This window comes from Rhinoraja longicauda, chromosome 40 (assembly GCF_053455715.1).
Source record: "Rhinoraja longicauda isolate Sanriku21f chromosome 40, sRhiLon1.1, whole genome shotgun sequence".
NCBI classification, from domain to species: Eukaryota; Metazoa; Chordata; class Chondrichthyes; order Rajiformes; family Arhynchobatidae; genus Rhinoraja; species Rhinoraja longicauda.
In genome coordinates, this window is record NC_135992.1 from 13,791,404 (window position 1) to 13,816,958 (window position 25,555).

At 51.9% G+C, this 25,555-nt stretch overlaps 2 protein-coding genes and 1 pseudogene across 3 annotated transcripts in view; 1 reads left to right on the top strand and 2 right to left on the bottom strand.

Moving 5' to 3' along the window:
- The first annotated feature begins 3,633 nt into the window (after window positions 1-3,633).
- LOC144611592 (complement C1q tumor necrosis factor-related protein 1-like) lies at window positions 3,634-11,836 on the top strand. The gene is made up of 3 exons (XM_078430789.1): window positions 3,634-3,931; window positions 5,831-6,077; window positions 11,188-11,836. The coding sequence occupies exons 2-3, from the start codon at window positions 5,837-5,839 to the stop codon at window positions 11,733-11,735; spliced, it is 789 nt and encodes a 262-aa protein (XP_078286915.1). The 5' UTR covers window positions 3,634-3,931; window positions 5,831-5,836; the 3' UTR covers window positions 11,736-11,836.
- An 8,021-nt stretch (window positions 11,837-19,857) lies between these two features.
- LOC144611591 (somatostatin receptor type 5-like) lies at window positions 19,858-22,120 on the bottom strand. The gene has a single exon (XM_078430788.1). The coding sequence runs from the start codon at window positions 22,083-22,085 to the stop codon at window positions 20,898-20,900; it is 1,188 nt and encodes a 395-aa protein (XP_078286914.1). The 5' UTR covers window positions 22,086-22,120; the 3' UTR covers window positions 19,858-20,897.
- Window positions 22,121-25,312: 3,192 nt separating this feature from the next.
- Window positions 25,313-25,555, bottom strand: part of LOC144611409 (ras-related C3 botulinum toxin substrate 1-like) — a 40,767-nt pseudogene continuing 40,524 nt past the window's right edge. The window contains exon 6 of the transcript XR_013549514.1: window positions 25,313-25,323. The product of XR_013549514.1 is annotated as a ras-related C3 botulinum toxin substrate 1-like (transcript). The remainder of the gene's footprint in view (window positions 25,324-25,555) is intronic.

A 25,555-nucleotide genomic window follows, 5' to 3' on the forward strand; every position in this document is an offset into this window, starting at 1 on the left:
TGAAGAGCAATCCTTTCCTTTCATGTAAATCACACTCTAGTTTAATTTAGAGATACAGCGCGGAAACAGGCCCTTCGGCCCACCGAGTCCGCACCGACCAGCGATCCCCGCACACTAACACTATCCTACACACACTCAGGACTATTTTACATTTACACCAAGCCAATTAACCTACAAACCCGCACGTCTTTGGAGTGTGGGAGGAAACGGAAGATCCCGGAGAAAACCCACGCAGGTCACGGGGGGAACGTGCAAACTCCGTACAGACAGCACCCGTAGTCAGGATCGAACCTGGGACTTTGGCGCCACGAGGCAGCAACTCTACCGCTGCGCCACCGTAGTAATCATCCACGGGCATTTACTGTAAGTTTGATATATGTAGATCGCAGAACTGCAGACGCTGGTTAATGCACAAAAAGGACATAAGGTGCTGGAGTAACTCAGCGGGTCGGGCAGCATCTGTGGAGAACATGGATAGGTGAGGTTTCACAGAGTGCTGGAGTAACTCAGCGGGTCAGGCAGCATCTGTGGAGAACATGGATAGGTGACGTTTCACAGAGTGCTGGAGTAACTCAGCGGGTCAGTGTCCGGGCCTACACTGTCCAGGTCTACAGCGTCCGGGCCTACAGCTCCCTCCGGGCCTACTATGGGACAAGGGCGGTCCCATACCGGACAAACCAATTTAGCCCAAAATACGGGATGTCCCGGCTAATACGGGACAGTTGGCAACCCTGGCCACAGTAGAAGGAAAAAGATGGACAGCATGCAGGGTGGCCTCCATGCTTAATGGGCAGAAAATCAAGTGCAGGTGTGGACAGTTGGAGATAACACAGCAACATCTGGAACAGAAACAAAATCCCAGAAATAGCACCGAAGACAGACACACAAAGCTGGAGTCAGGCAGCATCTCTGGAGAGAAGGAATGGGTGACGTTTCAGGTCGAGACCCTTCTTCAGACTGATTGATTGGGAGCTTTGTACATGTGAATTCACTACTTTGCATTTTATATTACACCTGCTCTACACTTCAAAATGTACTTGAGTTTAGCTTAGTTTAGTTTAATTTAGTTTAGTTTAGTTTAATTGAAGAACTGAAGAAGGGTCTTGACCCAAAACGTCACCCATTCCTTCTCTCCGGAGATGCTGCCTGTCCCGCTGAGTTACTCCAGCACTTTGTTTCTACATTCGATTTTAACCAGCGTCTGCAGTTCCGTCCTGAACTAAACAAAGTTTCTGGTTGTGGACTATGAAAGTTCAGCTCTACTTCAGCTGTTCTGTCTTACAACCCTGCTCCAAACCCAAGCCAGCTTTTTACAATCAAATCGTACATATCCTGTTACAGCAGACTTATATTTTCTGCTAGCACACACAGCCAGACTCACACACTCCGTCAACTCGTTCTCCATTAATTTTAAGGGCTCGTTGACTTTCTAATTGGTTGCATTGGCAGTTTGAAACTAATCTTAACGGAAAGCAAGGCTCCGATTTCCCAAGACCGTCGGGCTCCACGGAGCACTTTACGGCTTTTGTGGAACTCTTAAAGAACTATGTGGAGATTGTTGCAGTCACTTCATGCACAACAAGATCACACACACACGCACACACACACACACACACATATATACGCACTCACACGCACACACACACAAAGACTCTCACACACACACACGCACACACACACTCACACGCACCCACACACACACACGCACACACACACACGCACACACACACACACCCATATACACACTCACGCGCACACACACACAGATACAGACACACACTCACAGATACAGACACACACACAGATACAGACACACACACACACACATGTACGCACGCACGCACGCACGCACACACACACACACGCAAACACACACCCACACACACGCACATACACACTCACACGCGCACACACATACATTCTCACACACTCACATACACAGATACAGACACACACACAGATACAGACACACACACACACTGACTTACATGCACACACACAGACAGACACAGATGTATACACACACACACACACACACACACACACACACACAGACAAGGAACGTGTGAAGATCATTGATCGTGTGTAAGTGAGCATTCATACTGTTTTGACAGTCTACACTCACTTATCCCAATAAAAGATGTCAAATTGGGAAGAAGATGTCAAAGCCAGCAGCGTTGGCATCTCCACACACGACCACTGATGCCGTCTCTGCCCGGCCTTGGCAGCAGCTTGCAGCTAATCGAGGGCAGCACGGTGGCACAGCGGTAGAGCTGCTGCCTCACAGCATCAGGGACCCGGGTTCAATCCTGACTACGGAGATTGTATGTTCTCCCCGTGACCTGCGTGGGTTTTCTCCGGGTGCTCCGGTCTCCTCCTACACTCCAAAGACGTGTAGGTTAATTGGCCTCTGTAAATTGTCCCTAGTGGGTGTAGGATAGTGTTAGTGTGCGGGGATCGCTGGGCGGCACGGACTAGGTGGGCAGAAGGGCCTGTTTCCGCGCTGTATCTCCAAACTAAAAAATGGAGTCATTGCTGTGCTGATCACTGGGAAACGCACACTCACATGCACATGCACACTCACGCACACACTCACATGCACACACACTCACGCACACACTTACATGCACATGCACACTCACGCACACACTCACATGCACACACACACTCACGCACACACTCACACATAGGCACACACACATGCGCACGCACTCACGCACACACTTACATGCACATGCACACTCATGCACACGCTCACATGCACACTCACGCACACACTCACATGCACAACACTCACGCAAACACGCACACACTCACATGCACACGCACACTCACACGCACACTCACGCACACACTCACACGTAGGCACGCACACACAGATGTACTCGCACACACACAAGCACACACGCACACACACTCACACACATAACACACACACACACACATGCACACACGCACACGTACACACATAAGCACATGCACACACCCACACACACATGCACACACACACACACACACTCACACACACACACACACATGCACACACGCACACGTGCACACATAAGCACATGCACACACCCACACACTCACACACATGCACACACACACACACACACACTCACACACACAAGCACACACACATACACACAGCCATTTTTCATTCTATTGGCACTGACATACAGCTGGAATAAGTTTGCTAATTCTACAGCAACTTATAGTTTGACATAAACCCCAGTGAAATCCCTACTCCCCTCCTTCTGAGCCTGCTGAGCCAAATTAAATACATTTGACAGAACTACCACACTGTTTTTCAGCTGAGTCGTAGGATTTTTCCTTCCCTCCCCTCCCTCCCTCCGTCCCTCCCTCCCTCTCTCTCTCTCTCTCTCTCTCTCTCTCTCTCTCTCTCTCTCTCTCTCTCTCTCTCTCTCTCTCCCCCTCCCTCTCTCTCCCTCCCTCTCTCTCTCTCCCTCTCCCTCTCTCTCTCCCTCTCTCGCTCTGAACTAGCCAGTATAGCTTAGCCCAGGCTTGTGAAGGCATTTTCAGTCTGAAGAGAGGAGAGGAGGGGGGGGGATGTGAAGGAGAAGGATAAAGAAGAGTGAGATAGTGAGGGGGGAGGAGGGGAGGAGATGTAAACAGAGGTATCCAGCGGTTACACAGCAGAGAGGCATCTGGAATGAGCTGCAAACAGCTGGCAAGTTGCACAAATGTCTAAAGATTCCTTACAGTGTTTTGCTGAGTTTCAGTTCGACTCGTACTGAAGAACAAAAGGGCAGGAGAACCGTGAACCCAGGAAGAGTGTTAACTTAATTTATCTCTAGATCAGGACCAGACACACTGGAGAAAGCAGAGTAACACCATCCTCCTTCCCCTGAGGTTTACTTCTGTCTCTGCGCGTGCTGGAAGGGGCATCTACGTCTGACAACCTCAGCTGGTAAGTTAATGGGTGGTTAATCTGTCATGCACAGCTGATGTATGCAGGCAGTAGAGTTGCTGCCTCACAGCGCCGGAGACCCGGGTTCCATCCTGACCACGGTGCGGATTTCTCCCCGCGGCCCTCGTGGGTTTTCCCCAGGTGCTCCGGCTTCCTCCCACACTCCAAAGGTTAATTGGCTTCTGCTGAACTGTCTCTAGTGTGTGTGTGTGTGTGTGTGTGTGTGTGTGTGCGTGCGTGCGTGTGTGTGTGTGTGTGTGCGTGCATGCGTGTGTGTGTGCGTGCATGCGTGCGTGCGTGTGTGTGTGCGTGCGTGTGTGTGTGTTCGTGTGTGTTGTGTGCGTGTGTGTGAGTGTGTGTGCGTGCGTGCGTGTGTGTGTGCGTGCGTGTGTGCGTGCGTGTGTGCGTTCGTGTGTGTTGTGTGCGTGTGTGTGAGTGTGTGTGCGTGTGTGCGTGTGTGTGTGCGTGTGTGCGTGTGTGTGTGTGTGTGTGTGCGTGTGTGTGTGTGCGTGTGTGCGTGCGTGCGTGTTTGTGTGCGTGCATGCGTGCGTGCGTGTGTGTGTGCGTGTGTGTGTGTGTTCGTGTGTGTGAGTGTGTGTGCGTGTGTGCGTGTGTGTGTGTGTGCGTGTGTGTGCGTGCGTGTGTGTGTGTGGGACAGCGCTAGTGTACGGGGTGATCGCCGTTCGGCACGGACGTGGTCGGCCTGCTTACGCGCTGTATCTCTAAACTAAACTAAAAACCTCTAAGGATCCCGACCCCCAAACATCACCCGTTCATTGCCTCCACGGACGCTGCCTGACCCGCTGAGTTCCTCCAGCACTCTGTGTTCTGCACATTTATCAGTCGGTGCTGTGAGGCAGTAGCTTGACCAACTCTAATGATTCAATTAATGCAGTTGCTGAATACCGCAACGTTAATTAAAAACTCTGACTTTGAGTTCAGTTTATTGTCACATGTACCGAGGTACAGTGAAAAGCTTTTTGTTGCGTGCTAACCAGTCTGCGGAAAGACAATACATGATTACAATCGAGCCGTCCACAGTGTACAGAAACATTTTAGTTTAGTTTAGTTTAGAGATACAGCGCGGAAACAGGCCCTTCGGCCCACCGGGTCCGCGCCGACCAGCGATCCCCGCACATTAACACTATCCTACACACACTAGGGACAATCTTTACATTTACCAAGCGAATTAACCTACATACCTGTACGTGTTTGGAGTGTGGGAGGAAACCGAAGATCTCGGAGAGAACCCACGCAGGTCACGGGGAGAACGTACAAACTCCGTACAGACAGCACCCGTAGTCGGGATCGAACCCGGTTCTCCGGCGCTGTGAGGCAGCAACTCTACCGCTGCGCCACCGTGCCGTGGAGTCACAGTTGCTTCAGTTTATTGTCATGTGTACCGAGGTACAGTGAAGAGCTTTTGTTGCGTGCTAACCAGTCAGCGGAAAGACAATACATGATTACAATCGAGCCGTCCACAGTGTACAGATAGATACATGATAAAGGGAATAACGTCTAGTGCAAGGTAAAGCCAGGAACGTCCAAGAGGGGTGTGGGAAGGAACTGCAGATGCTGGTTTAAACCGAAGACAGACACAGAATGCTGGAGTAACTCAGCGGGACAGGCAGCATCTCTGGAGAGAAGGAATGGGTGATGTTTTGGGTCGAAGGGTCTCGGTGCTGAAACGTCACCCATTCCTTCTCTCCAAAGATGCCAACTGTCCCGCTGAGTTGCTCCAGGTTTTTGTGCATAAAGTGCGTGTGGGGATGCAAGGGTTAATTGAGGTTGAAGGGAATAGTGGGGATAATGTTCAGGCCAGTAGATGCTAACCGCAGTGGCTTGTTTCTGCCGCGCCCTTTTGTTCTTTTGCTACGAATGTCTCTTTGTGCTTCGCAGTTACTGATGGCGGCCGTATCGTGTCTGGGGCTCGCCTTGTTCTTCATCGCCCTGAGGCTGGGCACCGCGGCCCCGTCTGGAGACCCCGGCCCAGAAGGCCCGTCCGCACGTGGCCAATGCGTGCGCTGCTGCGACCCCGGCCGCTACCCGGAGAACAGCCCCTCGCCCGACCCTCGCCAGGGCACTGCCGGCCCACTCTACCCCCTGCCCCAAGTCTACCCTCACATCAACATCACCATCCTCAAAGGTAACGGCGCCGGGGGCGGGCACACCTGGTGGCGCCCCCATGTGGCGACCCTTTACCATACGATACAATACGATAAGATACGATATGACACTCTACGATACAATGCGATGTGAAAAGATACAATACAATACGATATGATACGATATGACACGCTATGATACCATACGATACAATATGATATGATACGATACAATAAAAAACTATATGATATGATACAATACAATACGATACAATACGATATGATACGATACGATGCAATACAATGCGATATGATATACGATGCGATGCGATACAACACGATATGATACGATACGATACAATATGATAATAATACGATACATTACGATATGATACAATACAATACAATACGATACGATATGATACGATACGATACGATACGATACGATACAATACAATACGATACGATACAATACGATACGATACGATACGATACGATACGATACGATACGATACAATACGATACGATACGATACGATACAATACGATACGATACGATACGATACAATACAATACGATACGATACGATACAATACGATACGATACGATACGATACGATACAATACGATACGATACGATACAATACGATACGATACGATACGATACGATACGATACGATACGATACGATATGATACAATACGATAATGATACGATACAATACAATACGATACGATACGATATGATACAATACGATAATGATACGATACAATACAATACGATACGATACGATATGATACAATACGATAATGATATGATACAATACGATATGATACAATACAATACAACACGGTATGATATGATATAATACAATACGATGTGCTACAATGCGATATGATATGATACAATATGATATAAGATGATATGATATGATACGATAGAACTTAGAACTAGGACCAGAGGTCACAGCTTCAGAATTAAAGGACCTTCTTTTAAGGAGATGAGGAGAAATTTCTTTAGTCATAGGACGGTGAATCTGTGGAATTCGTTGCCGCAGAAGGCTGTGGAGGCCAAGTCAGTGAATATATTTTAAGCAGAGATAGATAGATTCTTGATTAGTGCGGGTGTCAGGGGTTATGGGGAGAAGGCAGGAGAATGGGGTTAGGAGGGAGAGATAGATCAGCCACGATTGAATGACAGTCAGACTGAAGAAGGGTCTCGACCCGAAACATGCATACGCACAGACACGCATACATACATACATACATACATACATACAAACATATAAACATGCATACATACAAACATATATAGTATTCACACATATAAAACAAACACACAAACAATAATGTTTAGGAAGGAACTGCAGATGCTGATTTAAACCGAAGATAGACACAAAATGCTGGAGTAACTCAGCGGGACAGGCAGCATCTCTGGAGAGAAGGAATGGGTGACGTTTCGGGTCGAGACCCTTCTTCAGACTTGACCTGAAACGTCACCCATTCCTTCTCTCCAGAGATGCTGCCTGTCCCGCTGAGTTACTCCAGCATTTTGTGTCTACCTTCGATTTACCTTCGGAGTAGACCTGATGGGCCGAATGGCCTTATTCTGCTCCTATCACTTATGATCTCATGAATTGAACCTCTGTAAATTGCCGCTAATGTAGTCAGGAGCGGATGAGACAGTGGGATAACATATGGGTGATCGAAGCCTAGCATGGACTCGGTGGGCCGAAGGGCCTGTTTCCATGCTGTATATCTCTAAATTAAACATTAGAGTCAACCTTTCGGGTCTTCCTCTCCATTCCTCCTGAAAGGTGGCGCGGCGGTAGAGTTGCTGCCTTACAGCACTTGCAGCTCCCGGAGACCCGGGTTCGATCCCGACTACGGGCGCCGTCCGTACGGAGTTTGCACCTTCTCCCCGTGACCTGCGTGGGATTTCTCCGAGATCTTCGGTTTCCTCCCACACTCCAAAGACGTGCAGGTTTTGGTGGTTAATTGGCTTGGTGTGTGTGTAAAATTGTCCCCAGAACTGTGTGTGTGTGTAGGATGGGGTAAAAATGCGGGGATCGCCGGTCGGCGCGGACTCGGTGGGCCGAAGGGCCTGTTTCCTGGCTGTACCCCTAAAACTAGAAAACTAAAACTGACAAGTAGATAGAGTGGTGAAGAAGGTATGTGGATGGGGCATTGAGTATAAGAGTCAGGACATTATCGTGCAGCTCGATAGGACTTTGGTTGGGCTACATTTGGTGCATTGTGTGCGGTTCTGGTTGCCCCCATTTACAGAAAGGATGAGGAGGCTTTGGATAAGAAGCTGGACCCGAAACGTCACCCATTCCTTCTCTCCAGAGATGCTGCCCGTCCCGCTGAGTTACTCCAGCATTTTGTGCCTATCTTCACTATTATCTAATCTGTTTGGATAGTACGAGGAGATGAGAAAATACTTTCTCACCCAGAAATTTGTGGAATTCTCTGCCGCAGAGGGCAGTGGAGGCCGGTTCACTGGATGGATTTAAGAGAGAGTTAGATGGAGCTCTAGGGGCTAGTGGAATCAAGGGGTGTGGGGAGAAGGCAGACACGGGTTACTGATTGTGGATGATCAGCCATGATCGCAATGAATGGCGGTGCTGGCTCGAAGGGCCGAATGGCCTCCTGCTGCACCTATTGTCTATGTATCTATGTTTCTAAGCATGTAGAATAAAGCATTTCATAGTAGCTCGGTACACATGACAATAAGAATAGGGCGGCACGGTAGCGCAGCGGTAGAGTTGCTGCTTTACAGCGAATGCAGCGCCGGAGACACAGGTTCGATCCTGACTACGGGTGCTGCACTGTAAGGAGTTTGTACGTTCTCCCCGTGACCTGCGTGGGTTTTCTCCGAGATCTTCGGTTTCCTCCCACACTCCAAAGACGTACAGGTATGTAGGTTAATTGGCTGGGTAAATGTAAAAATTGTCCCTAGTGGGTGTAGGATAGTGTTAATGTGCGGGGATCACTGGGCGGCGCGGACTTGGAGGGCCGAAAAGGCCTGTTTCCGGCTGTAGATATATGATATGATATGATATGGAAGCTAAACCTACATCGAAACGTGGAACTGAACACAATTCTCCAGATGGGGCACCACTTAGAGTCTTACATAACTGTAACGTGACCTCTAATCCTTTATATTCCAGTCGCCTTCCAACAAAGGCCAACTTTCCATGAGAGGCAGGCATCTGGTCAACATCTCATCTGAAAGGCAGTTGATCTTTCCAAACTGGGCTCAAATATTAGATTTCCAGTACCTTCTTCAGCGCTGGCTGGAAGTGTATAATTGACCACGTCACTAACATCTCCAAAACACTTACACTCACAGCACGGTGGTGGCGCAGCGGGTAGAGCTGCTGCCTCACAGCGCCGGAGACCCGGGTTCCATCCCGACCACGGGTGCTGCCTGTGCGGAGTTTGCACGTTCTCCCCGTGACCCGCGTGAGATTTCTCAGAGTGCTCCAGTCTCCTCCCACACTCCAAAGACGTGCAGGTTTGTGGGTTAATTGGCTTTGGTAGAAATTGTGAATTGTCCCCAGTGTGTGTGGGATAGAGTTAGTGTGCGGGGATCGCTGGTCGGCGCGGACTCGATGGGCCGAAGGGCCTGTTTCCGCGCTGTATCTCCAAACTAAACCGAACTAAACTAATCAGATGCTGCTTTCCACCAAAGGCGGACACAAAAGTCTGGAGTAACTCAGCGGGACGGGCAGCATTTCAGGGGAAAAGGTGACGTTTCGGGTCGGGACCCTTCTTCAGACTGCTCCAACACTGGACCATTGTGGGCTCCAACCCTGGACCATTGTGGGCTCCACTGTTCCCAGGTCATGGGTGCCGGCTCTGATTTGTTCCGTACCTTTATATACTTCTAGTTGCCCCCCCCCCCCCACCACCCCCCACCACCCCACCACCCCCCACCACCCCCCCCCCCCCCCCCAACCACCCCCCCCGATATTTCTCAACCGGTCAGGCAGCGTCTCTGGAGAAAAGGAACGGGTGACGTTTCGGGTCGAGACCCTTCCTCAGACTGAGTGCCAGGGGGAGAGGGGGGAAACGAGAGAGATATAGACGGCGATGCAGAACGAATGCATGAAAGGCGTGCAGAAAAGTAACGGTGATCAAGATAAGGCAGAGCCCACAATGATCCATTGTTGGCTGTGGGGTAAGAGTGGGGACGAGTCAGACAGACAGTGAAACTAGTACGTCAACTAGGGTGGGGGGGTGGGGGTGGGAGAGAGTGGGTGCAAGGGTCACTTGAAGGTAGAGAGGTCAATATTCATACACTGGGATGGATGCCCATGCCCGAAATATGACATTAGTTCAGATCAGTTCAGTTTATTGTCACGTGTACCGAGGTACAGTGAAAAGCTTTCGTTCCGCGCTAACCGGTCAGCGGAAAGACAACAGGCGATTACAATCGAGCCGTCCACAGTGTACAGATAGATACATGGTAAGGGAATAGCGTTTAGCGCAAGTCAAAGCCAGCAAAGTCCGAGAGGGGTTACTTGAAGTTAGAGAAATCAATATTCGTACCACTGGGTTGTAAAAACAAAATGGGATCGTTGATGGCAGCGGCGTTCAGTGCGGTCACGGTGGCGCAGCGGTAGAGTTGCTGCCTTACAGCGAATCCAGCGCCGGAGACCCGGGTTCCATCCCGACCGAGGGCGCCGTCTATACGGAGTTTGTACGTTCTCCCCGTGACCTGCGTGGGTTTTCTCTGAGATCTTCGGTTTCCTCCCACATTCCAAAGACGTGCAGGTTTGTAGGTTCATTGGCTTGGTGTGAATGTAAAATTGTCCCTAGTGTGTGCGTGGGAAACCACGTGTGTGCGTGGGAAACCACGTGTGTCCCTAGCGTGTGTGGGGGACACCACGTGTGTCCCCAGCGTGTCAGTGTGCGAGGATCGCTGGTCGGTGCAGACCCGGTGGGCCGAAGGGCCTGTTTCATCGCCGCGCATCTCTAAACTCTAAAGGGAGGTGCCGGAGGGGAGGTGGCGTGGTCGGGATCGAACCCGGGTCTCCGGCGCTGCATTCTACCGCTGCGCCACCGTGCCACACATGGGCAAGTTGGGCCGAAGGGCCTGTTTCCGTGCTGTATCACTGTGTGACTCTGTGGCTCCGTGTTCTTTCAGGTGACCAAGGAGAGAGGGGAGAGCGAGGCTTCCATGGGAAGATGGGCAAGCAAGGGGCCATTGGTCTAAGCGGCCCCTTGGGAGCTAAAGGGGAACAGGGCCACGTGGGAGTCCCGGGAGAGACCAACAAGCAGCACTACTCCGCCTTCTCGGTGGGCCGCACGAAGGGGCTGCACAGCAGCGACTACTACCAGACGCTGGTCTTCGACACGGCCTTCATCAACCTGCACGGGCACTTCAACATGTTCAAGGGCAGGTTCTACTGCTACGTCCCGGGCATCTACTACTTCAACCTCAACATCCACACCTGGAACTTCAAGGAGACCTACCTGCACATCATGAAGAATGACCAGGGGATGGCCATCTGCTACGCCCAGCCCGGCGATCGCAGTATCATGCAGAGCCAGAGTATCATGCTGGACCTCCAGCACAACGACCAGGTGTGGGTACGGCTGTACAAACGGGAACGGGACAACGCTGTCTACAGTGACGATGTGGACACCTACGTGACCTTCAATGGGTACTTGATAAAGCCCAGCCTGGACTGAGAACCCCCTCCCCACTCCCACTTCCCATCCCACACCCCCCCTCCCTCACCCCCCTCCCTCACTCTCTCCCCCACGCCTCCTTCCCATCCCCCCTCCCCCTTCTCACCCCACTCCCCCCCTCCCCCCTTCTCCCACCCACTCCCCCCTTCTCCCCCTCACCCCACTCCCTCGTTCTCCCTCCTTCACTCTCTCCCCCCACGCCCCCTTCCCATCCCCCCTCCCCTTCTCCCCCTCACCCCACTCCCCCTTCTCCCCCTCTCCCTCTCCCCCCTTCTCCCCCCTCACCCCTCCACCTTCTCCCCCTCACCCCACTCACCCCTCCCCCTCCACCCCCGCCTATCTCCCCCCCTCCCCCCTTCTCCCCTTCACCCTACTCCCTCCCTCCCCTTCTCCCTCCCTCCCCTCCCCCTCCCCCTTCTCCCCCTCCCCTCCCACTCCCCCCCTCTCCCCTCTCTCCCTCCCTCTCCCCCCTCCCCTCTCTCCCTTACCTCCCCTCACCCCACTCCCTCCCCCACTCCTCCTTCCCCATCCCACTCCCTTCTCCCCCTCACTCCACCCTCCCCCCTTCCCCCCCACCGCCTCCACCTCCTCCCCCCCTTCCTCTCTGCCTCCCCCTCCCCCCACCCCTCCTCTGCTCCTCTCCTCCCCCCCCCTTCCTCTCTGCCTCCCCCCCTTCCCCACCCCCACACCCCCCCCACCGCCTCTCCTCAGAAGTATCCTAACTTTGGAGAAAGACCATGTGGACCTCATCTTACGTTTTTGTTTATTCAGCTCACCTGGAATCACCCATGTGGTTTCCCCCCTGTTGTTCACTCACAAGAAGCCGCCTTGGTGACTAAATCTGTATCTACCTACTTTGTTTCAGCAACGATTAAAAATAAAGTGCAAAGAGGCCCTTCATTCTAATCTGTATAAAAGGATGGGGCACAAAAAGCTTCGGTTTTTTAGAAATATAGGAAATAGGTGCAGGAGGAGGCCATTCGGCCCCTTCGAGCCAGCACCGCCATTCACAATCAGTAACCCGTGCCTGCCTTCTCCCCATATCCCTTGATTCCACCAGCCCCTAGAGCTCTATCTAACTCTCTTTTAAATTCATCCAGTGAATCGGCCTCCACTGCCCTCTGTGGCAGAGAGTTCCTCCCCAGGATAGTTTAGTTTAGAGAGACAGCGCGGAAACAGGCCCTTCTGCCCACCGGGTCCACACCGACCAGCGATCAACACGCACACGCACACGCACACGCACATGCACACGCACACGCACACGCACACGCACACGCACACGCACACGCACACGCACACGCACACGCACACACGACAATTTACTAACCCTAATTAAACCTACAAACCTGCACGTCTTTGGAGTGTGGGAGGAAACCGGAGCACCCGGAGAAAACCCACGCAGGTCACGGGGAGAACGTACAAACTACGTATAGACAGCGCCCGTAGTCAGGATCGAACCCGGGTCCCTGGTGCTGTGAGGCAGCAACTCCACCTCTGCGCCACCGAGCCGCTGGTTTTAGTACAGGGTTTAGTATTCTCCTGACGAAAGATAGCCCCAGGACCAAGTTGAGGTGTAAACGTTAGCCGGGTCGGTGGTAGAAGGACAAGGTGCCAGGCTTACTAGAGCTGCCGTTTTACAATTGTAACTAGGGGTGCCAACCTCCTCACTCCCAACTAAGGGACAAAGGGTGACGTCACCGCCCCGCGCCCCACGTGACCTCACCCAGCCAGCGGCCACATGCTCCCGCTCCACCAATGGCGACCGCCTGGGCCGGGAGGCTGGTTGCCACACAACCTCCGTTAGGTGGCGCCCGGGCCTCAGGACCTACAGTGTCCAGGCCTACAGTGTCCGGGCCTACAGCGTCCGGGCCTACAGTGTCCGGGCCTACAGCATCCGGGCCTACAGCATCCGGGCCTACAGTGTCCGGGCCTACAGCGTCCGGGCCTATGGCGCCCCCCAGGCCTACTGTGTCCGGGCCTACTGTGCCTGGGCCTACAGTGTCCGGGCCTACAGCGTCCGGGCCTATGGCGCCCCCCCAGGCCTAATACGGGACAAGGGCGGTCCCATACGGGACAAACCAATTTAGCCCAAAATACGGGATGTCCCGGCTAATACGGGACAGTTGGCAACCCTACTCCCTCCCTCTCTCCATCTTTGTTGCCCGAGAAGTTTAGTTTAGTTTGCAGATACAGCAAGGAATCAGGCCCTTCGGCCCACCGGGTCCGCGCCGACCAGCGATCCCCGCACACTAACATTATCTTGCACACACACACTGGGGACGATTTACAATTTTACCGAAGCCAATTAACCTACAGCCCTGCACGTCTTTGGAGTGTGGGAGGAAACCGGAGATCTCGGAGAAAACCCATGTAAGTCACCGGGAGAACGTGCAAACTCCGTACAGACAGCGCCCGTAGTCGGGATGGAACCCGGGTCTCTGGCGCCGTGAGGCAGCAACTCTACCGCTGCGCCACCGTGCCGCCGATCTGCTCTTTCTCTGTCTCCCTCGGGTGGCTGGCTAATAGACAAATAAACAGAACTGGAAACAAAGGCTGAGTCACTAAAGGTAGCGGCATTTAGATTAATGAAAGCAATTTAACTGACATTACCGTGTGCATCATTGGCAGAGCTATACCTCTGAGCATTGGGACAAATATCTGTGCTTCCATCGAAATGTCACGAATTATACTAAGCTGATGGGAATTTATCAGAAAAACATCACACATCAGGCATTAGAAATACCAAAGGCGTAGATAGAGTGGATGGGGAGACAGTTTGTCTGTTTACAGGTGTGTTACAGTAACGTAAATAGACAATAGACAATAGGTGCAGGAGGAGGCCATTCGGCCCTTCGAGTTCAACAAAGAAACTGACAAGTTACTAAAGAAACTGACAAGTTACTAAAGAATATTCAATGTGATCATGGCTGATCATTCTCAATCAGTACCCCGTTCCTGCCTTCTCCCCATACCCCCTGACTCCGCTATCCTTAAGAGCTCTATCCAGCTCTCTCTTGAATGCATTCAGAGGATTGGCCTCCACTGCCTTCTGAGGCAGAGAATTCCACAGATTCACAACTCTCTGACTGAAAAAGATTTTCCTCATCTCTGTTCTAAATGGCCGACCCCTTATTCTTAAACTGTTGCCCCTGGTTCTGGACTCCCCCAACATTGGGAACATGTTTCCTGCCTCTAATGTGTCCAACCCCTTAATAATCTTATACGTTTTGATAAGATCCCCTCTCATCCTTCTAAATTCCAGTGTATACAAGCCTAGTCGCTCCAGTCTTTCAACATACGACAGTCCCGCCTGACTCCGCTATCCTTAAGAGCTCTATCTAGCTCTCTCTTGAATGCATTCAGAGAATTGTCCAGGCAGAAATGTCTGGGAGTGGCTCAACTGGGGAGATAGACAATAGACAATAGGTGCAGGAGGAGGCCATTCGGCCCTTCGAACCAGCACCGCCATTCAATGTGATCATGGCTGATCATTCTCAATCAGTACCCCGTTCCTGCCTTCTCCCCATACCCCCTGACTCCGCTATCCTTAAGAGCTCTATCTAGCTCTCTCTTGAATGCATTCAGAGAATTGGCCTCCACTGCCTTCTGAGGCAGAGAATTCCACAGATCCACAACTCTCTGACTGAAAAAGTTTTTCCTCATCTCTGTTCTAAATGGCCTACCCCTTACTCTTAAACTGTGGCCCCTTGTTCTGGACTCCCGGAGTAAACTAAAGTCCCTGTCCCACAGGCGATTGTTTAGACGACTATAGGCGACTAGGCGGTTGCCGGGCTGTCGCCCGTACGGTCGCGAGTCGTCTCTAAAGAGTCGTAGCATCTTTCTGGTCTCCGCTGGATTTTGAGATGATTAAGTATTTTCGACTTATTCACAAAATGCTGGAGTAACTCAGCAGGTCAGGCAGCATCTCGGGAGAGAAGGAATGGGTGACGTTTCGGGTCGAGACCCTTCTTCAGACTGATGTCGGGGGTGGGACAAAGGAAGGATATAGGTGGAGACAGGAAGATAGAGGGAGATCTGGGAAGGAGGAGGGGAAGAGAGGGACAGAGGAACTATCTGAAGTTGGAGAAGTCGACGTTCATACCACCGGGCCGCAAACTGTCCAAGCGAAATATGAGGTGCTGCTCCTCCAATTTCCGGTGGGCCTCACTATGGCACTGGAGGAGGCCCATGACAGAGAGGTCAGACTGGGAATGGGAGGGGGAGTTAAAGTGCTGGGCCACCGGGAGATCAGTTGCGTTAACGCGGACCGAGCGCAGGTGTTCAGCGAAGCGATCGCCGAGCCTGCGCTTGGTTTCGCCGATATAGATAAGTTGACAGTATTTTTGACTGTCGGTTTGACGCCGATGATCGTGGCTTGACATCTCCTGACGTGGGCGCTGTCGTAGGTTGGTCGCCAGGTGACGTAGGTCGTTGCCGGTGCTGACTTCGGTGAATTCCATCGGCAACGACCTACGCCAACCGGCGACAGGTACCGGAGGCCAAAATGACGTCGTGAATCGTCTTCGGTTGTTGCCTGCACGGTCGTAGCTTGTCGCGGGTGGACGTAGGTTGACTCCGGTTGTCGTAGGTTGCCGTAGGTGCGGTCGTAGGTGGACGTCCGAAGTCGCGGCGATTGGGTCGCTGGTTGACGTCGGCCAGGCGGTGGATTGTCGTGGCCATTGTCGTGGGGGGGCCAATTTTTTCGGCGACCTGCTACGACGTCTAAGTGGGACATGGTGTTGAGTTAAGGTGTTGAGTTTGTAGGGGTGGGAAACACGCACAATTCATGCAACTTTTGAAAAGTTTATTCAACAGCAATGACTGCCTGTCTGCGATAACATTGATACAACTAGTATACATATGTGTATATATATATGTGTGTGTGTATAGAGCAATTCATTCATCCCTCGCACAGTTAAAGCATGGGACAGTCTTCACCCTAATATAGTCACTCAATCACACGCGTCTACATTTAAGGCAGCTCTTCCTCTCCAAGAAGCCCTTCTTGCTCAAGTCCGCACTCCGCCATCTCCAGCTTAAATCCCATTTGGAATATTTTGGAGGATCAAGAACCAATTGGCATGTGACACCCACACAGGTACTGGAGTGTACACACACGTACGTGTACACACTCACACACGCACACCTGTACACACACACACACACAGGGGTACTGGAGTGTACACACACGTACGTGTACACACTCACACACGCACACCTGAACACACACACACACACAGGGGTACTGGAGTGTACACACACGTACGTGTACACACTCACACACGCACACCTGAACACACACACACACACAGGGGTACTGGAGTGTACACACACGTACGTGTACACACTCACACACGCACACCTGAACACACACACACAGGTACTGGAGTGTACACACACGTACGTATGCACACTCACACACATGTACACACACACACACACACACATGTACACACCCACACAGGTACTGGAGTGTACACACACGCACGTATACACACTCACACCTGAACACACACACCCACACAGGTACTGGAGTGTACACACACCTACGTATACACACTCGCACACGCACACGTGTACACACACAGGTACTGGAGTGTACACACACCTACGTATACACACTCGCACACGCACACGTGTACACACACAGGTACTGGAGTGTACACACACATACGTATACACACTCACACACGCACACCTGTAGTCACACACACGGGTACTGGAGTACATACATATACACACTCACACACGCACACATGTGCACACACACACACACACACACACACACACACACACACACACACACACACACACGTACTGGAGTGTACACACACGTACGTATGCACACTCGCACACGCACACGTGTACACACAGACAGGTACTGGAGTGTACACACACTTATGTACATACACACACATCCACACAGGTACTGGACTGTACAAACACACACCTGGTAATACAGGCGACACACCACACAGGTACAGGAGTGTACGCACGCACGCACACAGGTACTGGAGCGTACACACACACACACACACACACACCTGGTAATACACGTATTAGGCTACCAGGTACTGGAGTGTATATACACACACACACACACACACCTGGCTATACAGGCATCAGGCTACACAGGCACTGGACTGTACACGCACACATACACACACACACACGTGCTCCAACACACATAGCAATATAGGCCTCAGTTTACAGGTACAGGACAGTACACACACACACACACACACAGTAATCCAGACCACCAGGTTCCCACATGGTCAGGTACTGCACTGTCCAGGTACAACAGCAGAGTACAGACCTAGACAGGGCCCCAGCCTGTCGGGGTTACAGGTAGCAGGGGCACAATGGCCATGGGGGTAGCAGGCAGCACTGTGCAAGTGCGGGCGGCTGGGGAACAGGCACGATTACACCCACACCCACAGTCAACTGGCAGCTCCCTGGAAGAGCGCAGGCCGCCCGGAATATGCCGAGCAAGATCCCACCGACCCCACTCCCACCTGGAATCCCCCCCTGCCCCCCCCCCCCCCCCCATCCTCATGCAACAACACAAATCTGGCGATGCCAACTCCAAACTAACGCCCCAACCTCTCGGCACGTTTGGCTGATCAACGCCAATGTACCAAACGTGTCGGAAGGAACGGCAGACGCTGGTTCACACCGACGACAGGGACAAAACGCCGGAGTGACAGCGGGACGGGCAGCGGCTCTGGAGAGAGGGAGTGGGCGACGTTTCGGGTCGAGACCCTTCTTCGGTCTTAAGAGCCAGAGTTCTGAAGTGTGAAGTTGAAGGGGAAAAGCTTTCACAAGAACCTGAAGCGAGGGAACGTTTTTTTACACAAAGGGTGGTGGGGCTACAAGTTCAAAAACTACAAGCCTTTGGTGAATTAAACAAAGTTTAAAAGTCCAGAGAGTTTTATTGTCGTGTGTCCCAGACAGAACAATGAAACTCTTGCTTGCCACAGCACGACAGAATAGGTAACCATTATAATAAACAAGGAAAAAAATGTTCGTATATAGAAACATAGAAACATAGACAATAGGTGCAGGAGTAGGCCATTCGGCCCTTCGAGCCTGTACGCACCGCCATTCAATATGATCATGGCTGAACATCCAACTCAGTATCCCGTACCTGCCTTCTCTCCATACCCCCTGATCCCTTTAGCCACAAGGGCCACATCTAACTCCCTCTTAAATATAGCCAATGACCTGGCCTCAACTACCTTCTGCGGCAGAGAATTCCACAGATTCACCACTCTCTGTGTGAAAAAAAACGTTCTCATCTCGGTCCTAAAAGACTTCCCCCTTATCCTTAAACTGTGACCCCCTTGTTCTGGACTTCCCCAACATCGGGAACAATCTTCCTGCATCTAGCCTGTCCAACCCCTTAAGAATTTTCGGTTTGTGTGTGTGTATATATATATATATATATAAACATAGCACAAAAAGTAAGGAAATTTGTGTTTGGTAGATTATTTCTTTGTTGTAACAATGCTTCTTGGCAATAAATCTTATACCGTTGGAAAGCCTGTTTATTTCCCTTTTAAATGGCGCCACATTTGTAAGGAACATGCATTTGTGGGATGAGCAGCAGAGCTGAGTATGTGGGTTGCGCCCATGAAAAATTTGCCAAATCTTCTCTGCCAATGCCAAACAGCTTATTCTGCCATTGACTCTTGTTCGGTGTTGTTTGGTGGATTGGATGATTGAAGTCTGAAGAAACAAGACATATTGGCAATTTAACAATTTATTCATTTAATAAACAGGAGCCACAGTAGCGTGTGGAAGAACCATACACAGCCACAACAGCCTGGCACCTCCTCCTCATGCTGGTCACCAGCCTGGTCACACACTGTTGTGGGATGGCATCCCATTCTTGTCAGCACCTGGGGGTACCAGAAGCTCAAAACAAGAGTCAATAGCAACAGCAGAATAAGCTGTTTGGCATTGGCAGAGAAGATTTGGCAAATTTTTCATGTGCGCAACCCACATACTCAGCTCTGCTGCTCATCCCACAAATGCATGTTCCTTACAAATGTGGCACCATTTAAAAGGGAAATAAACAGGCTTTCCAACGGTATAAGATTTATTGCCAAGAAGCATTGTTACAACAAAGAAATAATCTACCAAACACAAATTTCCTTACTTTTTGTGCTATGTTTTTATATACAGGTCAGCTGCCTGACCTGCTGAGTTACTCCAGCATTTTGTGTCTCTGGAGAACATTGTGGTAGGACCCTTCTTCAGTCCGAAGGGTCCTGACCTGGAACGCCACCTGTCCATGTCCTCCAGAGATGCTGACTGGCCTGCTGAGCTACTCCAGCACCTGGCGTCTTTTTTGTTGTTGTACACCAGCATCTGAGGTTCCTTGTTTCTACAGTACAGGCCAGTTCAGCACAGTTCTTCACTGAGAGAGCACAACAGGTATCTATCAGTGCAGCTACATAGTTCTGGACGTAGATGGAATACATAGATTGGGCAGCACGGTGGCGCAGCTGGTAGAGTTGCTGCCTCACGGCGCCAGGGACAACGGGTTCGATCCCGACTACGGGTGCTGTCTGTACGGAGTTGGTACGTTCTCCCCGTGACCTGCGTGGGTTTTCTGTTTCCTCCCACACTCCTAAGACGTGCAGGTTCGTAGGCTAATTGGCTTCGGTAAAATTGTAAATTGTCCCTAGTGTGTGCGGGGTTAGTGTTAGTGTGCGGGGATCGCTGGGCGGCACGGACTCGGTGGGCCGAAGGGCCTGTTTCCGCGCTGTATCTCTAAACTAAACTCCCAGTGCTCAGCGTCCAAAGTCCAAAGTCCAAAGTCCATTGTCCAATGTCCAAGGTCCACCTGTTGGAAGCCCAGGTCAGCCCCAGGCTTGCTTGAGGCCCCCAACCCGACGTCCCTCTTCCCCCCTGACCGCCTCTGTGTCCCGGGGACAGGGGGGGAGGGGCGGGGGGGGGGGGTGGGGTTGGAGGGGGCTCCTCCTCCAGCCGACCTTGTGTTGAATACATCCAAGGTGGACGCAAAACGCTGGAGTAACTCAGCGGGTCGGGCAGCATCTCCGGAGGGAAGGAATGGGTGATGTTTCGGGCCGGGAGACCCTTCGTCAGGCAGGGGGTTGGAGGGGGGGTGGGGGAGGGGGGAATGTCCTTAAGGGGCTACACGTCGCTGATTTCCAACGCGCGGCTCTTGTGGGGGCTGGGCAGGACCTCTCCAGGCACCCTCTGCTCCGAGCCCCCGGCCAGCAAGCTCTCCTGGGGCAAGGCCCCCAGGCCCAGACTGGTGACGTGGCACATCTCCACGTAGCTGCTGCTGCCCGTGGCCCTGCTGCCGCCCACGGCCTCCCCCTCCACCCGCCGGGCGGCGCGGCAGAGCACCTTGCGGAAGCCCTGTTTGAAGTTGTCCGACAGGAAGCTGTAGATGACGGGGTTGGCGCAGCTGTTGGCGTACGAGAGCAGGACCACGGAGAAGTAGAGGCCCACCATGGAGGGCTCGGGGGGCCCGGCGGACACCAGGTTGGCCACGTTCATGACGTAGAAGGGGAGCCAGCAGAAGACGAAGATGGCCACCACGATCACCACCATCCAGGTCACCCTGCGCTCCGACCGCTTGCGCTTGGTGGACGTGGCGCGGACCTTGCGGCCCGAGGACCGCACCTTGACCACGATGAGGAGGTAGCAGAGGCAGATGACCAGCAGAGGCCCGAAGAAGCCCAGGGTGGCGGTGTAGATGATGAAGGCGGTGGACCAGACCATGACGGGCTCGGGCCAGTTGATGTTGCAGGTCATCATGCCCGCCTTCACGCCGGAGAAGATGCTGACGGGCAGGACCACCACGAAGGACACGGCCCACACCATGGCGTTTACGGCCTTGGCCACCCGAGGCTGGCGCCACCTGATGGACCTGACCGGGTGCACCACCGCCAGGTAGCGGTCGATGCTCATCACGGTCAGGCAGAAGATGCTGGTGAACTGGTTAATGCCGTCCACGGTCATGACCAGCCGGCACGCCAGCGAGCCGAAGGGCCAGTAGGCCAGGGCGTTCTGCACGGCGAGGAAGGGCAGGCCCAGCATGAAGAGCTCGTCGGCGATGGCCAGGTTGAGGATGTAGATGTTGGTGACCGACTCCATCTTGGCGTGGTGCAGGACGACGTGGATCACCAGGGTGTTGCCGCCCAGGCCGATCACGCACACGGTGAGGTAGACGGCGGGGATGAGCACGGAGCTGCCCCCGGCCATGCCCGCCGTCGCCGGCTCCAGCGTCACGTTCCCCGACGCGTTCCCCATCAGAAACGCCGGCGTGGCGCTCCCCCAGGGCTCTGCCAGATGCGGCGAAGTTTTCTCCATCTCCGGCAGATGTCCGGGCTGCGGACGCGGAGGGTTCCTGGAAGAGGAAAACAACATGAACAGGGTTTGGTTTAGATTTAGAGATACAGCGCGGAAACAGGCCCTTCGGCCCATCGGGTCCGCGCCGCCCGGCGATCCCCACACACTAACACTACCCTACACCCACTAGGGACAATTTTTACATTTGCCCAGCCAATCAACCTACAAACCCGCACGTCTTAGGAGTGTGGGAGGAAACCGAAGATAATAGACAATAGATAGACAATAGACAATAGGTGCAGGAGTAGGCCATTCAGCCCCTCGAGCCAGCACCGCCATTCAATGCGATCATGGCTGATCTCTCTCAATCAGTACCCCGTTCCTGCCTTCTCCCCATACCCCCTCACTCCGCTATCCTTAAGAGCTCTATCCAGCTCTCTCTTGAAAGCATCCAACGAACTGGCCTCCACTGCCTTCTGAGGCAGAGAATTCCACACCGTCACCACTCTCTGACTGAAAAAGTTCTTCCTCATCTCCGTTCTAAATGGCCTACCCCTTATTCTTAAACTGTGGCCCCTTGTTCTGGACTCCCCCAACATTGGGAACATGTTTCCTGCCTCTAATGTGTCCAATCCCCTAATTATCTTATATGTTTCAATAAGATCCCCCCTCATCCTTCTCGGAGATCTCGGAGAAAACTCACGGGGAGAACGTACAAACGCCGTACAGACGGTGCCCGTAGTCAGGATCGAACCCGAGTCTCCGGCGCTGCATTCGCTGTAAGGCGGCAACTCTACCGCTGCGCCACCGTTTAGTTTAGAGATACAGCGCGGAAACAGGCCCTTCGGCCCACCGGGTCCGCGCCGACCAGCGATCCCCGCACACTGACACTATCCTACACGCACACTATTTTTAATTCTTAATGTTTTAATGTTTTATGTTCTATTGTTCATTGTTCACATGTATGTCGTGTTGTTATTTGTGAGCGGAGCACCAAGGCACATTCCTTGTGTGTGCACATACTTGGCTGATTAAACCTATTCAATTCAATTCAATTCTATTCACTCGGGCAAGCTTTTTACAAATACACCAAGCCGAAGGTATTTATTTCACAAAATGCTGGAGTAACTCAGCGGGTCAGGCAGCATCTCAGGAGAGAAGGAATGGGCGACGTTTCGGGTCGAGACCCTTCTTCAGACTGATGTCAGGGTGGGCGGGACAAAGGAAGGATATAGGTGGAGACAGGAAGATAGAGGGAGATCTGGGAAGGAGGAGGGGAAGAGAGGGACAGAGGAACTATCTAAAGTTGGAGAAGTCAATGTTCATACCACTGGGCTGCAAGCTGCCCAGGCGAAATATGAGGTGCTGTTCCTCCAATTTCCGGTGGGCCGCACTATGGCACTGGAGGAGGCCCATGACAGAAAGGTCAGACTGGGAGTGGGAGTTGAAGTGCTGGGCCACCGGGAGCCCAGTTTGGCCAACGCGGACCGAGCGCAGGTGTTGAGCGAAGGTGTTGAGGTATTTCGCCTGGGCAGCTTGCAGCCCGGTGGTATGAACATCGACTTCTCCAACTTTAGATAGTTCCTCTGTCCCTCTCTTCCCCTCCCCGTTCCCAGATCTCCCTCTATCTTCCTGTCTCCACCTATATCCTTCCTTTGTCCCGCCCCCCTGACATCAGTCTGAAGAAGGGTCTCGACCCGAAACGTCACCCATTCCTTCTCTCCTGAGATGCTGCCTGACCTGCTGAGTTACTCCAGCCTTTTGTGAATAAATACCTTCGATTTGTACCAGCATCTGCAGTTATTTTCTTATTCTACATTTCCTTATCATCGTCTGCTTTTATCTGTCATTTTCACACCTTACCCCTCTAGGACCGGAGGCCACAGCTTCAAAATAAAAGGATGCACCTTAAGAAAGGAAACGAGGAGGAATTTCATTAGGCAGTGGATGGTGAATCTGTGGAAATCATTGCCACAGACCGCTGTGGAGGCCAAGTCGATGGATACCTTTAAGGCAGAGATTCAACGATTCTTGATCAGGGCGGGTGTCAGGGGTTACGGGGAGAAAGCCGGAGAATGGGGTTAGGAGGGAGAGACAGATCAGCCATGATTGAATGGAGGAGTAGACTTGATGGGCCGAGTGGCCTAATTCTGCTCCAATCACTTATGACCTTATAGACACAAAATGCTGGAGTAACTCAGCGGGACGGGCAGCATCTCTGGAGAGAAGGAATGGGTGACGTTTCGGATCGAGACCCTTCTTTAGACTTCAGAATGGGGTTCTGACCGGAAACTAGGGACAATTTACACAGGGGCAAGCCTGTACATCTTTGTAGGTTAATTGGCCTTGGTAGTGTGTAGGATAGTGTAGGATAGTACAAGGATCGCTGGTCGGCACGGACCCGGTGGGCTGAAGGGCCTGTTTCCGCACTGTATCTCTAAATTAAACTAAACTAAACTATGCCCTCTAGTGTTGGACATTTGCACACTGGGACCATCTATCCGATCTATGCCTCAAGCTATTTGTTAAACTTTTTTCCCCCAAAAACGCTGCCTTCAACACTGAGCATAAAAACTTTTTCACCCAGAGAGAGTTGTCAATTTGTGGAATTCTCTGCCTCAGAAGGCAGTGGAGGCCGATTCACTGGATGCATTGAAAAGAGAGGTAGAATAGAGCTCTTAGGGCTAGCGGAATCAAGAGATATGAGGAGAAGGCAGGAAGGGGGTCTTAATTGTGGATGATCAACCGTGATTACATTGAATGGCGGTGCTGGCTCGAAGGGCCAAATGGCCTCCTGCTGCACCTATTTGTATGTATCTAAGCCCTTGTCTGAAGAAGGGTCTCGACCCAAAACATCACCCATTCTTTCTCTCCAGAGATGCTGCCCAAAGATAATATCTTTGATGCTGCCTGTCCCGCTGAGTTACTCCAGCATTCTGTGCAAGCAATTCTCTTGTGCATTTTCCTCTCTCTACCAGTCTACACGTACACATTTACCTATTCCTCTCAAGGTTAACCACTAGTTAAAAATCACCACTAGAAACTGCAGATGCTACCGTCTATCTGTACCGTCTACCAACACATCAGTCTGAAGAAGGGTCTCGACCCGAAACGTCACCCATTCCTTCTCTCCAGAGATGCTGCCTGACCCGCTGAGTTACTCCAGCATTTTGTGATACCTTCGATTTGTACCAGCATCTGCAGTTATTTTCCAACACATCATATAACATGAGCGATCTCCAGTAGCGTCAGAAGAGTCCTGAAGTGTTAAGTCTTCAGGGTGTGAGCTAGTTAATCACTAACTCATTAAAATCATAGTTAAACTTGTATTCGGGGTGGGAAGCTAGTTAATCAGTAAAACCATAGTTAAAGTATCTCCCTCGATCTACAGTAACATCAGAAGAGTCCTAAACTGTTGTTAAGTCTTCAGGGTGGGAGATAGTTAATCACTAACTCATTAAAACCATCATTAAACTAGTATCTCCCGCAAT

Excerpts from the sequence above, each read along its gene's own strand:
- LOC144611592 (XM_078430789.1), top strand. The coding sequence starts at position 5,837 with ATGGCGGCCGTATCGTGTCTGGGGCTCGCCTTGTTCTTCATCGCCCTG. Across the intron at positions 6,078-11,187 it reads CAACATCACCATCCTCAAAG|GTGACCAAGGAGAGAGGGGA; the intron begins GTAACGGCGCCG and ends GTGTTCTTTCAG.
- LOC144611591 (XM_078430788.1), bottom strand. The coding sequence starts at position 22,085 with ATGGAGAAAACTTCGCCGCATCTGGCAGAGCCCTGGGGGAGCGCCACG.